Here is a 15,747-nt window from a genome sequence, read left to right on the forward strand (position 1 = left end):
TCTGTCTTCTTTGTCAATCTAAGCATCATTCTTTGTGGTTCGCGAAGGTTTGGTAAGCGAGTGCACGCCTACCAGTGGCCTGTGGGTTGTTTTATCTTGGCAACTGATTTGCGATCACCCGGCTGCACCGTAGGGGCAAATGCGGTTTTAAAGAGAGTGACCAAGGGGCACAACTCAACCCTCCTTTCTGCAAATTCTCTATTTCATTGTTCTGCAACACTACGCTACTGCAAGTTCCCGGTTTAGAAAGTGATTACCGATAAGTTTCATTCTGCCTTATTTACTATTTTCCAACAAAATTAAAATGCATACATGATCTAATACTAAAAAAATTGGATCATAAACAAGTCATTTTCGAGTTAAAGTGGGTCAACCCGAAATTGACACATTTATTAATCTTATTAAATAGTTTAACTCAATTTTGATACCAATACTATTAAGGTAATATCCCAACCCCACTAACTTCATGCCATGTTTGATTTGTGTTCACATGTTGTGTAAAATATTGCCAACCCTATCTTAAATTTCCAGAATGGATCAAGCTAGGCAATATGGACCCAAGCAAAAATGATCATCTCTATAAATAATCATAGAATTTTGGGCCTTGGGTCATACCATCACCTCCTCTAAGATGCCAATTTTAGTACTGTATATGTATCTTTCTTCAAGATTTCACATTACTATTAATGAATACCCCATTGGTAGGGATGAAATGTGGTGGCTTTGGCTTTCTGAGATAGGCCTAACACCAAATTAACAACCTATAAGCTGTGTTTGTTTAATGGTATGGAGAGTCCAATCAACTATCATTCAGTCATTTGAAGGGCTGACCACTTCAACTTCTTTGAATAGCTTATCTGGAGCGCTTCAAAGCAGCTGAACAAGCTTAACTGAATCTCCAACTCAACTTCCCAGATGGGCCTTGAGATTGTAACATGTTCTCCTTATTTCTCGTAGCTTCTTGTAACTTGATTTATAAGTTACTCCCAACATTACCTTACAGTGAGTGAAAATGCCAAAATCCAAATAAAGGAAAATAAAATGAAGAGCCTTGACAATTCTGTTTTAAGGTCTTCACAAACAGTTCCCTCCTCATAGAAGGATCAAATAAACCACAATGTAGTGGGAATACAAGAACTCAGTCTATATATATAGTTCTTGTCTAGCTTATTCCGAGGGTTGCAGGTTAATGGATTTTCCTTTCCCTCTTAATTTGGCCATTGCTTCTTTCATGGCTTCTTTCCTCTTTATGCTAGCAAGAACCTTTGCCTGAACACCACTCACATTAGGATCCTTCTTCTCCTGTGGTGGAGGCGGTGGAGGCCTCTTGGCTGCGCTTGCACTTTGAACACCTGCATTCAAGCTCAGCACTGTTCCAGTTATGCCCCATAGGAAAACCCTGTGCCATGAACACCCAAAATAAGTCAAACCTTAAATTAAATCTTCCTCAGAAATCAATGTTTGTAATATTTGGTTTTTTATTTCACAAGTATTGAAAAGCTTCAGTGTTTTTCATTTTAAGTAATACAGATCAAGGTTCAAAGTTATCACAATGCATTGGTGGCTAGTGTACCATATGTGATATGTATCGATTTTGGAACCACCAAAATACACTTACAATGACCAATTACTGGTGTCTCAGTTGGTAGGATCTCTGACTTGTTGAAGCAAAGACCCAGGATCAAATCCCACTACCACCAGGGTTGGGGTTAAGGGGATCGCAGATGGGTTATCCTCCGTCGTGGAGTCCCATGATGATGATGATGACAATGATGAAAACTTACAATGATATAGATGTCGATTCCCTACGTTAATTCAAGTTGGCATGTCGTTTCTAAGGGCCATTACCCAATGATGGTCTCAGCTATCTAGGGTCTTGGGATGGGTAGACTCAATTTACATTATTTTTCTTTTTCTGCACAAAGTGGCTACTCTCAGAATCTCAGGTGTCATTTAAAAATGGCCAAAAAGGCTGAATTGAATGACTTCTTGTTTTGTTTTCTAGTTTATAAAATGATGATCAAATTAAATAATAAAAACATTCAATCGTATGGTAATCAACCCAACTTCAATTTCAACCACTAAGAAGTTTGCAACCTCCCAAATAACTTATTCACCAAGGCTCAATTTGGAAAGACTACAAATACAAATATGTACAGTGCAAAGTCTTGTATTTTGTATTTCTAAACCTGTATTTACACTGTACATATTTGTATTTGTATTCATTCAAACTGAGTCTACAAAACCAGGTATTTTGTATTATTTTATATCTATTTGTACTATACACATTTGTATTTGTAATCTTTCCAAACTGAGCCTAAAAGACAAAGTGATAAGTAACTAAGTTCAGCCACTTAAGATGCTATCAAATGGCCCTTCATACTCAAACTTGTATTCTCATCTTTGGTAGTCCAAGATTTTGCCAATGTAAAAAATCAATAGCCCAGAGGCTACAATGTCATATATAATAATCAGTTTTATACAGAAAAAGCATGATAATAGCTTTCCTCATGTGCAATAAACATCAAAAAAACCCATCTATACCTCTATGTAAACTCATAAGCAAAATGGAACAGAGCATAATTGATAGGTAAAGTCTGTTCACTCAATTGTATAGTTAGTCTACTACTTTTCTACCATTACTCTTTCTACCTGAAACATTTTAGGTTGATCGGTGCAAATTGGCATACAACTGTTATTTGAGGCTGTTTATAGTTGAAACAAGCATGCCCTAAAAATGCATGAAATTGACATTTCAGTCGAAACAGCAACTGTACTAATCATTATAACTGAAGCAACTCTCATATGTGGTGTGAGATAAAAATCTCTTACTATTTGTAATGATCAACCCAAAACGATTCAGGTAGAAACAGAAATGGCACCAAACACAACCTCAGGAAATCTCCAGTAAAAGACTTTTGTAGAACTATGACTGGCATGCTACATTTTTATCTATCCTTATGTGGAAACAGATGAAAATATAATCAATCCTACACTCTCAAACATGCATGGAAATGCATACCTTCTGTCGATGGTTCTATCTTGTACATCTTGAGTGGAACCTTGATGGGCACTCCAGTTTCTTTGAAACCCTAAAAATGGCAAAGGGGTCTTATTCTTAGCGCTTGTTGAGATGGGTATTGCCGCTGCTGGTACTGGGGTTATTGAATGGGCCATAGCTTAGTGGAGTTATTGGGTTGTGTGGATTCAATATGGAAAGCCATATTTTCTAGTCATTGTATTGGCAGCATAGAATGAATAAGCGGATAGTGTTCAGAGTTTTAGGTTTAATGGGAGGTGCATTTCATTGGTTGGTTTCAGATAAGGTTACAAAGTTGTGGGTCACTTCTGACAAAGAAATAGCTAAGGTTCATATTCAAGGCAAAGCTGTGAGCCCATGTCGAGTTAATTCCAATCTCCAACAGCTGAGCCAAGAACCAGGGAGATCCTGGGTGGCAGATCGCCGGTCTAATCGTTCAGGTTGAATGTGTTATATATCATCAAAATAGCAGTAGAATCTGGATCATTAAATCAGAATTGAGACAACCATCCCATATATTTGTCAGATATTATCTAAAATTCATTATGACTTTTTCGCATTTCTCTTAAATTTATCACGATTTTTCAAAACCTCGAGAGAATCTCTTATAAGTGAACTTTTATTCTCCTAAATTCACCAAAAAAAATATTCCCAGATGATGGTGGTGGTACTCTTAAGCTTTTTCTTCAAACCAAACACAGCCTTAATGATAAATTGGTAGGGTTCTTGTCTAATAGTGCAGACCTGATATCCAGCTTGGGATCCAGTATCATCTGTCCGAGAGAGAGAGAGACAAAAAAGAGGTTTTATTCAAGGCTTTTACATGGGGTTTGAAGAGTTCAGATTGGCTCTCAGTGCGACCCACATGCACATCTCAGCATGGCCGGGATGGGCTGTGGGGCGTCCATGCCAATTCAGGTTTGAATGTAGGACCATAATTATTTCCTAACATCTTTTGGCAAAAATGAAGAAAAGAAAATGTAGAAAAAGCTCTCTCTCTCTCTCTTCATCCTTCATCAAACACTTTAAGCATCAAATGGTAGCAAATGCATCAATGGTGAGACTACTTAATTCCACCGTCCCACCATTGTCCGCAAGCATAGCCTTGATATCCTTCACGATTCCTGGTTTAACAAGGTAAGTCTTTGAATACCGCTTGATCATTTGAATTTTAGTGTGTTTGACCAGGTTTGGGTTGGACCCATCCAAATCAAAATCAATTTGATCGGACAGAACAGACTAACAAGACTTGTTGAATTGGACCAGTCCAGACTTTAATAGTTCAAAGTATTTATTGGATTGGATTGGACCTGATTCGTATAATCTATTTATATCGGATTGGGTTGGATTGAACTAATATCCGATCCATTGACATAAGTTGAGTATGGGTATCAATAAACCAGGTTTGGATTGGACCCAATCAAAATCAAAACCAATTTAAACAGTTTGAACAGTCCAAGCATTGAATTGGACCAATTCAAAATGGTTCAAAGTATTTATTGGATAGGATTGGGCCCGGTCCATCTATAATGGACTCATTCTGGACCCTATCAGATTAGACCAATATCTGGTCCATTGACAGCGCTAGCTGATTGGTTCTCTTCAAATTCTAAAATCAGATTGTTACATAACTAGCTATGCTTGGTTTTCAATTGCGGAAATAAAAAAAAAAAAAAGTGATTTTCACTGTAATGGATCCAACCGAAGAACATTGGATATTACTTTATAATTCCTACATTTGGTTGTTCTGTCCTGAATTTCATGGATAATTATGAGTATGCAAGTGGCTAATCTGCATATCTAAGGTAATTTTATGTTTTTATCGTGTAGAGAATGTGGTTCATTACCATTCATGTCATCTCTTGCTGGCTAGTATTGGTGCATTAGTAGCTTGATGAATGCATTTCTTTTTCTTTCCTCGTTTAAGTTGTAGAAAATAATTCTGACCTTAACCATGAAAAATAACCAAAGAACATCATTCCTCTGGAAATGTTTGGTGATGCTGGACAATGTTCTGCCATGGTAGAGAGAGAGAGAAAGAGGAGCACCCTCAGGCAAGGCTTGAAGTTATACGCCCGAGCAAGGTTTAAAGTATCGTATCATGCCAATGGCTTTCCTGTATGCCTATTCATAGGGTGGCCAGGCCTTAAACCGAACCCTGATCCAGTTTCCACAAATAAATAAATAAAACGGTCCGTGTTGATACTTTGAACCTTGCCCTCAGGTTCTGTTGTCCAAGTAGAGAATATTTGAAAGGATAGTATGGATTATGGAAAAATTGATTCCATTAAGGAATGCAAAAAAGTCGTTGTGTGCCTTCAAAAATATCCCTATATTTGTTATGAATAATGAGACAAAGGACTGTCAAAGAGGAAGTAGAACCCCACACTTCATTATCATCAACCACCACCGGAGTCCTCTAGATTTGGTTCAATCCAATATTAATCCAATGTGAATCCATTACAAATGAACCAATTCGAATCCAATGAATATTTTTAGACCCTTTTGGACTGGTCCAATTCAGAGCCCTGGTCCATTGACAACTATATTCTTATCTTCTATCAATGGGCACACAATGGCTCAATCCAATCAAATCCAATATAAATTCATTTCGAAGACCAGGTCCTGGGATGTACCGTCCATTGACATCCTTAGGTACGAGGACCCACACTGTCAACACCAAATACTTCCATGCGGATTGCTATTAAAAGGATACAGCCCTCACAATCACCGTCTGACTCATTTCTCTTCTTTCCTCTCATTCTCACCTTGTTTAATGGTTTAAATATATTTTTCTGGGACGTCGTCAATATTACTGTTACCAAAGGTTGCAACCATGAAGCAATGAAAAAACTTTTGGCAAAAATAACATAATTATTACTAAATCGAAACTGCAAGTTGCATGTGATTGACGAAGTTGTAAAGTTCTAAAACGGGCCAGCATTCTAAAATCCAAAACGAAAAGAAATATAAACGTTGATCCAAAACGAACTCTAGGAAGCACTAAACTAGATGTACAACACCCAAAACTTTCTTCTAAAATTTTATAAGGTAATTTCACTCATCTTCATCTTCATCTTCATCATCATCTGCTCCAGCTGCCGAATTGAGAGCATTCAATCGCTCGATCAACTTAGATTTCCTTTCCTCGTATGTCAGTTTCTTCAAATTATACCTGTAACACAAAGCAGCAATTTTATCAAGCTGAGTTGATTGACTAGAAACCTCAATAACCTTGTTTTCACCAAACTCTAATGAGTTCAATTTCAATAGCACTACTATGCTCTACTGACTAAAATACGACAGAAAATGTGCGCTAATGAAAACAAGGGGCAAAGGAAAACAGAAGTGAGGACCCTCCTACCTCTTATGTTCTTTGGGGGGTTCCTTCTCAGACTTCTTAATGGTAGGGTCAGCACGAATGGCTGCATGGACCTTCTTGTACAACTCTTCTATGTTATCAGCCTCAATCCCTCTCTTGATGTACTCACTGAAGTGAGACTGGTACTTTTCTGGTTCGTCTTCCATCAATGCCTGTCAATAATCAATTGGCAAACTCAGATGAAAAGTCAAATTCTGAACTAAATAACCCCGGGTTCAATCCCATTCCTTTGATCCTAATACTATTTAAAAGCCCTCCATGTGCCTTGTAGTCTTTTTTCTAATTTTTTTCCTTGGCCTCACCCTCATGTATGAAGCAACATGTCCACCATATATGTATTTGCGGTGAACCTCGGGATCCAGCTGCTTGTCCTCCTTTTTGAAGCCAGCAAACCTTTTGTCACTATGAGGAATGTCTAGTCCACCATCCAATGCTCCCTGACATCAATGTGCAAAACCATCACATTTTGAAAAATGAACTCAACTGATCCTTCATCTGTTGCACAATTCATCAAAATGCTAAACTCTAAACAATAGTTTCGGTTCCAAGTCCCAAACAAGATAAATGAATGAACGCAATAAATTACAAGAAAAAACAAGGCACGTTTAAAATACTTGAGCTTGTACGACAACATGATCAAACAACTTTATTCTCTACCCACAACAATGTTCTCATGGAAGCTTCAAATCTCATGGAACTTCACATATGGTTAGAACAGGCACTAATCCAAGGAATCTATGGCAAAACCATAGCCTAATCCCCTTGGCAAAGCCAATTGTACAAAACAATATGAGCACATAGCGTGCGGATGCTGGGGGCTTTGTCAGTCTAATAACAGGATGAGAACGTGATCAACCATTCTGAAATGATAAGACACTGCTGGAAGCTACGCTGTTAAAACTTATCCATTAAGAAATGACTAGGATTATGGTCAACAAACCCAAAAGAAATAATCCAAATTTTACCTCTTTGGATAAATACAGAAGTCGTTCACAGTTTCCTTGAGTATGTTTCTTTTGTGCAATTGAACAATATTAATGATCAACAGAATAAAATAAACATGACCACCCAGACAAAAACTCAAATGTATAACAGATATATGGATAACTACTAGTCCCTTAGACAACACAATGTACATGTAATAAAGAAATAAGAATAACAGAATACTAATAAACAATAGCAGGCTATGGTATTTACCTTAAGAGCACCAAAAACACGGTTTCCAGTAGTTGTTCTAACCAGCCCAACATCAAGAAGAGCACGGAAAGGCCTCCTGTTCTCTGTGGGTTCTACAGAATAATCCTCCCCAGTTGCCTAACAGAAGGCACACGAGATCATAGTATACCACTTTATTGAGAAGAGATGTAATGAAAAAATACAAAACCATAACTAATGTTAAATACCTCCACATTGCCTTCATATTCATCTTCCATTTCAAGCATCTTCAATACTCGGCGAGCCAAGAGTAGTCCAGTACAGTAAGCTAGGAATCATGTTAACTATTAGAATACCTATATCAAACTATAACAAAACAAAGAAATTTAAGACAAAAATACTTTTTGGTGGCAAAGGATCTCACACCTGCTGCATAATTGGTCAAACCAACTTCAAGACCATAGCGTGGCAGCTCATGAGAATAAGCTGCAGCAAGGATCATATCACCAGCAATACTGGCAGATATTATTTGTGCAATAATATGTTTGTTACTCTAAGAGCAGTGTTAAGATTGAAAACATAGAAAACAAGATACCCCATGTTTATCAATAGGGATACATTAACTCAACCAAACTGAACAAAAACCACAAACTTGCCAAATTGTATACAAGCTCAGCTCTTGCCAACAAGAAATAATGTGATCCAAATAAACAAAGGTGGTAAAGCTTCTCAAAGTCGGTTTGCAAATTAAACTGGAAAGTTGAAATTCTTCAGTTTTTTTGGATGATTTGTGTGAATCATACAAGGAGACTACAGCTCCCCCAAGGGAAAAGATATAAAGCATCACCTAGCAATGTGAATATCTTGACCTAACAAAAGTGACTAAGATTCATATCACATCAGTAATGCTTGACTCAGGAACAAAAAGGATTACTAATAATGGCATAAACATAATACACAAATATCTTTAAGGATACAAATCGTACAACAAAACGATATTTTGGGGTGTTGTACTTGTTCTTGTCCTGGTTGATCAGGCGAATCCTCGCCCTGTAGTCGGTCTTTCCCTCTGCATATCAACGATATCAAATACATGAGAGAGAAACTAGGTAAGCACTAAATGCCATGAATTGAACCATGGAATCAAAACACAATACCTCTCCTTCTTTTGTATTTAACTTGAAAACGCTTGAAGTACGCCTTTGTCTTATGAGCTTTGACAAAGGCCTATAATGCAAAAATGAGTTGTTTGAGTCTAAAAGCTAGAAAAGATAAACGCATAAATGCATCTCATCACATCCACACATGAGAACAATAAAGCAAGTAAAAGAAAGACCCGTTTCGTCAGTCTCAGTTTAGGAAGAGTGTAAATTCAAATATGTGCAGTGCAAAACCTTATAAATGGTATTTGTATCTGTTCTGTACATATTTGCACTCTTCGCAAACTGAGCCAAGCTCAACTCTCTAAGCAAGCACTATGACTATAGAAGACGCTATGGAAAACATCAGACCTCTAAACAAATAAATCATACAAATGTGGTTACACACAGAAATATTTTGTGGGCAAGCATGCCAAGACTCATGCCAATGAAGTTAGGTTCAGAAATATGCACAGTAATCGTCTAAAATTGCAAAGCAATCTAGGTGAAAAAAGCAATTCAAATCTAACGCGTATAATACAACTAGTAATCGTCTAAAAGCTGATAACCAAATATATGATCCGTAAAAACCAGAAACCATGTAACATGGATCATTCAGAATAACAGTAGAACATTACAAGATTCAACGTAGATAAAATCCAAGGAAATTGAAAGAACAAGTAAATGCGTTTGGAAAGGCACAAGTGAAGAGCATAAAGACATCTAGTTCCGTGGTTCTCACCATTGCTGTTGTTCCTCGATGTGCAGCTAGGTTTTTTGCGCGGAGAGGGAGAACGACGGCAGAGAGAGCGAAGGTATATAAATATAAACCCTAGAATCAGATCAGAGAGAATAGTCGACGGCTACGATTTGCCTACTCAAACTTCTCAGGGTTTTAGATGGTACGATGGGCATTTTAGTCATAAAAGATACAACTTTTGTCAAACTACCACTTTATCCTCCGCTTTTTATCAAATTTACCTAACACAAAACCTTGAATACCTTGCCGAGTATAACTCGGATAGGATGAAAAACCGTTTTGACTTTCGAGAGCAGATTCGCTTAACACACTTCAGATCTGCTACCAATCAAAAGCTTCCAACAATATATCCCCCAACACCCTACCACCCTTTATCTCGTACATGACAGATTTCATTTTTATGGTGGACCTCAATCTTATAGTGAGATGTATGGTGTTAAATCAAATTGATAGGGTATTGAAACATGTTGGTCCAATTAGACATAAAATGTTTCCATTGTACAGTGCAATGGCCTGTTGGTAAGTGTTGGGAGCGTTTGTTGGTAGCATCACTATGCCATTATTATTCTCCAAATCGAGAATATTTGGACAAATATAAGAATATTAATTGGGACCCATGCGAAAATGACTTTTCAAATTAATAAATCTACATTATTTTACATTTTTGTTTACTTATTTATCTTAGTTTCTAATTTTGTTATTGTTAGATGTTTATGTATTATTTTTTCTTTTAAAATTTCATGCTTGTTTTCCTCAATTATAAATTTCAACGAACCTCTTACAATTGAAGCATTTTTCCATTTTTTACTAACATATCTTATCTATTTATTAATGATTTTACTTATCTCTAATTAAATTAATTAAGTCTAGCAAGTTAAGTGAATTAGTGAATTAGTTAATTAGTTAATCATTTTATTAGTTAGTTATAAACCTGTTTATGGGCTGGCGTCAGGCTTGGCTTTTGCCAAAATTAGAATGGGGCCCGGCCTGAAGACCAAACTGAACATAGTGTAAGTCAGACCCGAAGCCCGGCCCATAAACATGTATAGTTAGCTAAGTATTTAGTTACTTTTTTGGATTTTCTCTATTCACTAATATATTAATATATTTCTAATTAAGTCAACCAAGTTTAGCAAGTTAACTATTACTAAACTTTTTTTATTTACAAATACTAAATAATTATATAATATTATGCACTATATTCTATATTATATAATAGTATTATATGATACTCTATATTACTCATTTTCCATATATTATCAATAGGCTATTAACCTACACCGGTTTTATAGGCACATCCCACCATGTATCGGGAACATCTCCCATGCGGAGCAGATCCCGATTCTGATAGTCTTTGGGTTGTTGGAAATGGGTCAACAACAATCCATTAACTTCCTTTTCCTCACCTGATTAAGAATGCAAGTTCCTCTGAAACCATAAAATGGAATACAATGGAACAACAAATGTTGAAGTCCTTACTTTGTGGGTGACATTTTAAACCATTTTCACATTCATGTTTAAATAATATGTTACAACTTACAACACTCTTTTCTCTTTCACAAAGCATGAAGACCAAGTGCAAACTATATTACACAAGAAGAGAATGAGAAACTTGCAGCAAATCCTAGAGCCCCTAGTCTGAAATAGCAAATGTTGAAACCCTTTTGGGTTTTGTAACATTCAAAGTGGAACCATGTCCTTAAAACCGTAGAAACCAATGAAATATAAAACAGAAATTAACAACATACAAACAAGATGTGCAACATATAGAGATCCTACAACTAAGGACGTAAACTTCATCAAGAAGAGTAGAAGGTAGGGGTGTCAATTGGACTGAATTTGGTCCATTACAAATGGACCAGGTCCAATCCAATGAATATTTTTGGTCATTTTAAAATGTATGGACTGTATAATCTGTTCAAATTTGTTTTAATTTAGATGAATTCTAATACAAACCTGGTCTATTGACACGTATATTCTTATCATCTATCAATGGACCAGATATTGGCTCAATCCAACACAATCCAATATAAATTTATTACAAATGGACCAGGTCCAATCCAATCCAATAAATATACTTTGGACCATTAAGTCTAGACTGGTCCAAATCAATGTCTTGTTGGTCCATCCAATCCATCCAATTTGATTTTGGTTTGGATGGGTCTAGTCCAAAGTTGGTCCATTAACATCCCTAGTATGGTACTAAAAAGTGAAGAGGGTCTTCATTTGATCTTAATTGCATATAGGGAGTCCCATCCAATTCTTTGATCACCAATTGCTTCCCTACTTATTAAGCCACCACAGCTTTGCATTGTATGACCCTAACTAGCTGTGCTTGACATCTCCAACTCTCTTCCTTCAAAATCCTTCCTATGGTTTACCACTTTACCCATGGCAATAGCAATAGAAGAGAGGTGAGAGATCATTATATTTGTTTTTATTTCCAATGGTGGTTCTCTTTTTAAGCTTCAAGTTTTGCTCCACGGTGATTTTTGAGCTGATAATGCAATGTTTTGAGATTCCATAACGAAATTAACATTTTTTTTTCTAAAATGTCTTAATTATGGTGGTATTTTGAAAGGCGAATCATCTCTTTCCATTGATTGGTGCTTTAATGAGTCACACACAGATACATGAGATACGTATGAGGGTGTTCACGTCCCTCATTGCTTGTGATTCGCCACTAATGCATATAACATGGAATTATGTATAATTAAAAAACCAAAATCTGAAAAACATAAAAAAAAGAGAAAAAAGCTAGACACAACATTGATCTACTTTTAGGGTATTTTGGTTAATTGAATTATTTCTAACTCCTATAAATACCCTTACCATCCTGCATTCTTAACACAATGTTGGCCCTATATGTTTTGATGATAACAAATTCATTGAGAGTACTAGTGAATGTGCTAAGTGTGCAATAGTACCAAGTTAATCCTATTAAGCCAAAATAGCGAATAAATCTCTGAGGGGGTGTTCTTTTTTTGGATTTTGAGAGGAGGAAAGTTGATAAGTGGGATTTTGGTTCCCATTGACCAAGAATCTCATGTTCTTTTTTTTCATATTTATGTGGGGATTAGTGAAAGTTTATTTTCTATCATTTACCCCATCTCCTAGGTGGGTAAATAACTTTTCCACTTAGGGGGAAAGTTGTCAACACTTGAATAGGACAAAAATGTCATTTTTAATAATGGATTTTTATGGCTAAAATGACCATTGCTTTATTTACATGAGAAATAAAAGAACATGGGTAAATGTACTTACCCGGATAAATGTTTCCCAGGAAAAACTTACTCAGGTAATTGCATTTATCCAGGTAAGTAAGTAATTTATCGAAAAACGAACGGGGCCTAAAAGGAATCAAAGTACCAAGTTAATTCCATTAAGGCAAAATATCGAATAAATCACTAAAAGGAATCAAAGTTTAAATGAAGTGCTTTAGAAAGCTAACAATCTACTTATGACTCTCCAAAGAAAAACATGGTTGCTACCAAATAACTGAAAAAAAAGGAGCATTAAGTTCCAAGTTTTACATTGTGTGTCATGTTTCTAGGACTTGATAAAATCATATGCATGAAAATGCATTCTATGGGCTTAAACTAGTAAAATTTGGTTAGCCTAACCTTAAAGACCAATGACTAGTAATAAGGTTGGCTCTTAGGTGTTCATAGACTCATTTGTGAACTTAACAATAGAAAATCTAAGAATGGATGCCTAAGAAAATGATTTCTAGACCTTTGGAACCAATATCTCTAAGTTTCTAAGGACGTGGATAATGAGTAATTAACTACTAATAATAAGTGTATGATAGTATGCCTAACATTATATTTGAGGATATATTGCATGAATCACATCTTCCCATACTTATTTTGTAACAAGTTTTGCTTTACCGTAAGGAAAACCACATTATCCCAAATATGAAGGGGGAAGATAATGCATGTTGTCCACACCAATTCCTTTGTTTATAGCTCTTTTGCATAACATACAAGCAAACAATTCCATTTATTCGACATGAAAATCAAAAAGAGAGAGAGTTGTCCAAATTACAAAGTGAAGAATATATTTTCTTCTGAATACTCTTCTCTAATTCTACAATCAATACCAATACAAGAACATGGTCAGCTAGCACATATGAATGATGAGAATATCTCACCCTTAATAATAAGAAATAGGCTTTTACATGTTGTTCCCATCTGTAAATATTTATGTAAGGGGGAGAGGTTGGTTTTTGTTGTTGTGGCTCCATTCCCACTTGGGATTTTCTGTATCTTTTTCTCTTATTGCAGCCCTTTATTCTTCTGATAGTTAAAGAAATCCACTAAAACATGAAATTCCTATTATTCTCTTATGCACTTTTTCCCTTACAAGTTTTACTTTATATGATAGTAAAACCTAGTAGATCATGTTGTTTAGAGATCTTTTTGTTTCACCAAAAAATTCACATATATCTTTCCTCAAGTAAGAAAAAGAAAATATCCAAGTGCTTCCGACCTACCCAATTTCCCCTACTTAAGTAGTGTAATCTCCAAAGGTTGGTTTTTTTCTCTATTTATTCAAGTCAATAAGGTAGAATTCAAACTAAAAACAGCCAACGACTTTATGACACATAGGCTTTAGCTCTATTGGGCTAATGGACCCAGACTAGCACATTCATACAGTTGCTTATTGTTATTTGACAAACATATTACATTTCTTTGGAAAGAAATGTAAGTAGGGGTGTCAATTGGGCTGGATTTGGTCCAATCTGATCCAGTCCGATGTGAGTCCATTATAAATGGACCAGGTCTAATCCAATCCAATGAATGTTTTGGACCAGTTTGGACCGATCCAATTCAATGTCCGAACCCGTCCAATCTGTTCAAATTCATGTTGATTTAGATTGGTTTCAACCCAAACCTGGTCCATTGACACGTATATTCTTATCTTATATCAATGGACCAGATATTGGCTTAATCCAACCCAATCCAATATAAATTTGTTATAGATGGACCAGGTCATGTTGTAGCAGATTTGCTATAACAGCTCCATCCAATTCCACTCCCAAACAATAAATAATTCTATAATGATAAAACAGAAAGAAAAAAAAAATGATTAGAAAACATTCATATTTGTTTGTTTACAAATCTTGAGAGAGGTCTAGTATCGATTCTTTGAACCTTGGCCTAGCACTAACAGGAATGAGCCTTTGTTTGCCCAAAGACCATTTCTATGCTATGATCAGCTCAGTCCAAGTTCATCTGGCCCAGTTGTATATGCTCCCAGAAATGGGTTTTCATCTTCCCACTCAAATTCCGACTATTTGAAACCATCTAAACATATCTTTCTTACCAATTGTGTTTGCATGGAATCGAGAACAGATTGACATGCTTAAAGATGAACACCTTAAAAAATACCACAATGCAAAGTTGATAAGCCTTGGAATTGGTGATACCACTAAGCCCATACTAGACATCATCACATTCAACTTGGCTGAGGTAAGAAATGACTAAGAATGATGACTTGTAAGTCAATTGTTCAAGTTGGTTAACACTCATAAGTTTAATTGGTTATGGTCTTTTAGGCACCTAGAAGTCCAATTGGGTTTAGTGGAATTCTAAGGAGGTTGCATGAGGAGAAGATACCTAGGTTTGACCAAACCTCTGTTAAAGTCTTTGTGTACTAATTTACTTTCCTGCAATCTTTTACTTTATTTAGTAATCTTTATTTATTTGATTGTTATTTGCATTGCATTGATTAGCACACATACACACAACCTTCCACTCCACCATTGCATTTATTAGTTTTAGAAAGCATTAGTTGGGGGAAATCATTTTTAGTACCCAATTTACCCCTTTGGGGATAGGCTATTTGGGAAAAAACACACCAATTTTCATACTCTCCCATACTTTCATGTACTTACATATGCTCATGTGTTCTCTCATACACTCTTATAATCTCTTTGTTTCTTGCTTCCCAGTGCATAATTCTCAATTTTATTCATATTTCAACAAGGAAAATGTTTGCTCAAGTGTCATAAGTTAGCAATTTAGAAGATTTGAAAGTTTCATCAGTTGAAATCAAGTTGGGAGTCTGCATCGCAAGATTGGTAAGTGGCAATTAATTTTCATTTATAGGGTTTCAATATTTCAAAATTTTAAAATGATTAATTCCTCTCAAAATTCCTTTCTTTATAGCTTTAGTCTAGATGATGTCTAGTCATACTACAATACCACTGATATGGGTGTGATTGGTATTGTTGCTAATGAAGTCTAGACTATGTTAGGGTGGCAAG

General features: G+C 36.0%; 2 protein-coding genes across 2 annotated transcripts; both read right to left on the reverse strand.

Annotated features, from left to right (window-relative positions):
- Positions 1-1,003: 1,003 nt before the first annotated feature.
- Positions 1,004-3,278, reverse strand: LOC104598219 (uncharacterized). The gene is made up of 2 exons (XM_010260143.3): positions 3,023-3,278; positions 1,004-1,399 (listed from the first exon to the last, which is right to left on the reverse strand). Exons 1-2 carry the CDS (start codon positions 3,175-3,177, stop codon positions 1,168-1,170), a joined length of 387 nt encoding a protein of 128 aa, XP_010258445.1. The 5' UTR covers positions 3,178-3,278; the 3' UTR covers positions 1,004-1,167.
- Positions 3,279-5,894: 2,616 nt separating this feature from the next.
- On the reverse strand, positions 5,895-9,796 carry LOC104598220 (large ribosomal subunit protein uL18). Its single transcript, XM_010260144.3, has 9 exons — positions 9,459-9,796; positions 8,735-8,804; positions 8,555-8,646; positions 8,004-8,130; positions 7,826-7,905; positions 7,620-7,736; positions 6,725-6,859; positions 6,405-6,574; positions 5,895-6,215 (listed from the first exon to the last, which is right to left on the reverse strand). The coding sequence occupies exons 1-9, from the start codon at positions 9,459-9,461 to the stop codon at positions 6,098-6,100; spliced, it is 912 nt and encodes a 303-aa protein (XP_010258446.1). The 5' UTR covers positions 9,462-9,796; the 3' UTR covers positions 5,895-6,097.
- Between the last annotated feature and the right edge of the window lie 5,951 nt (positions 9,797-15,747).

This window comes from Nelumbo nucifera, chromosome 7 (genome assembly GCF_055504915.1).
Source record: "Nelumbo nucifera cultivar China Antique chromosome 7, China Antique-T2T, whole genome shotgun sequence".
Lineage (NCBI taxonomy): Eukaryota > Viridiplantae > Streptophyta > Magnoliopsida > Proteales > Nelumbonaceae > Nelumbo > Nelumbo nucifera.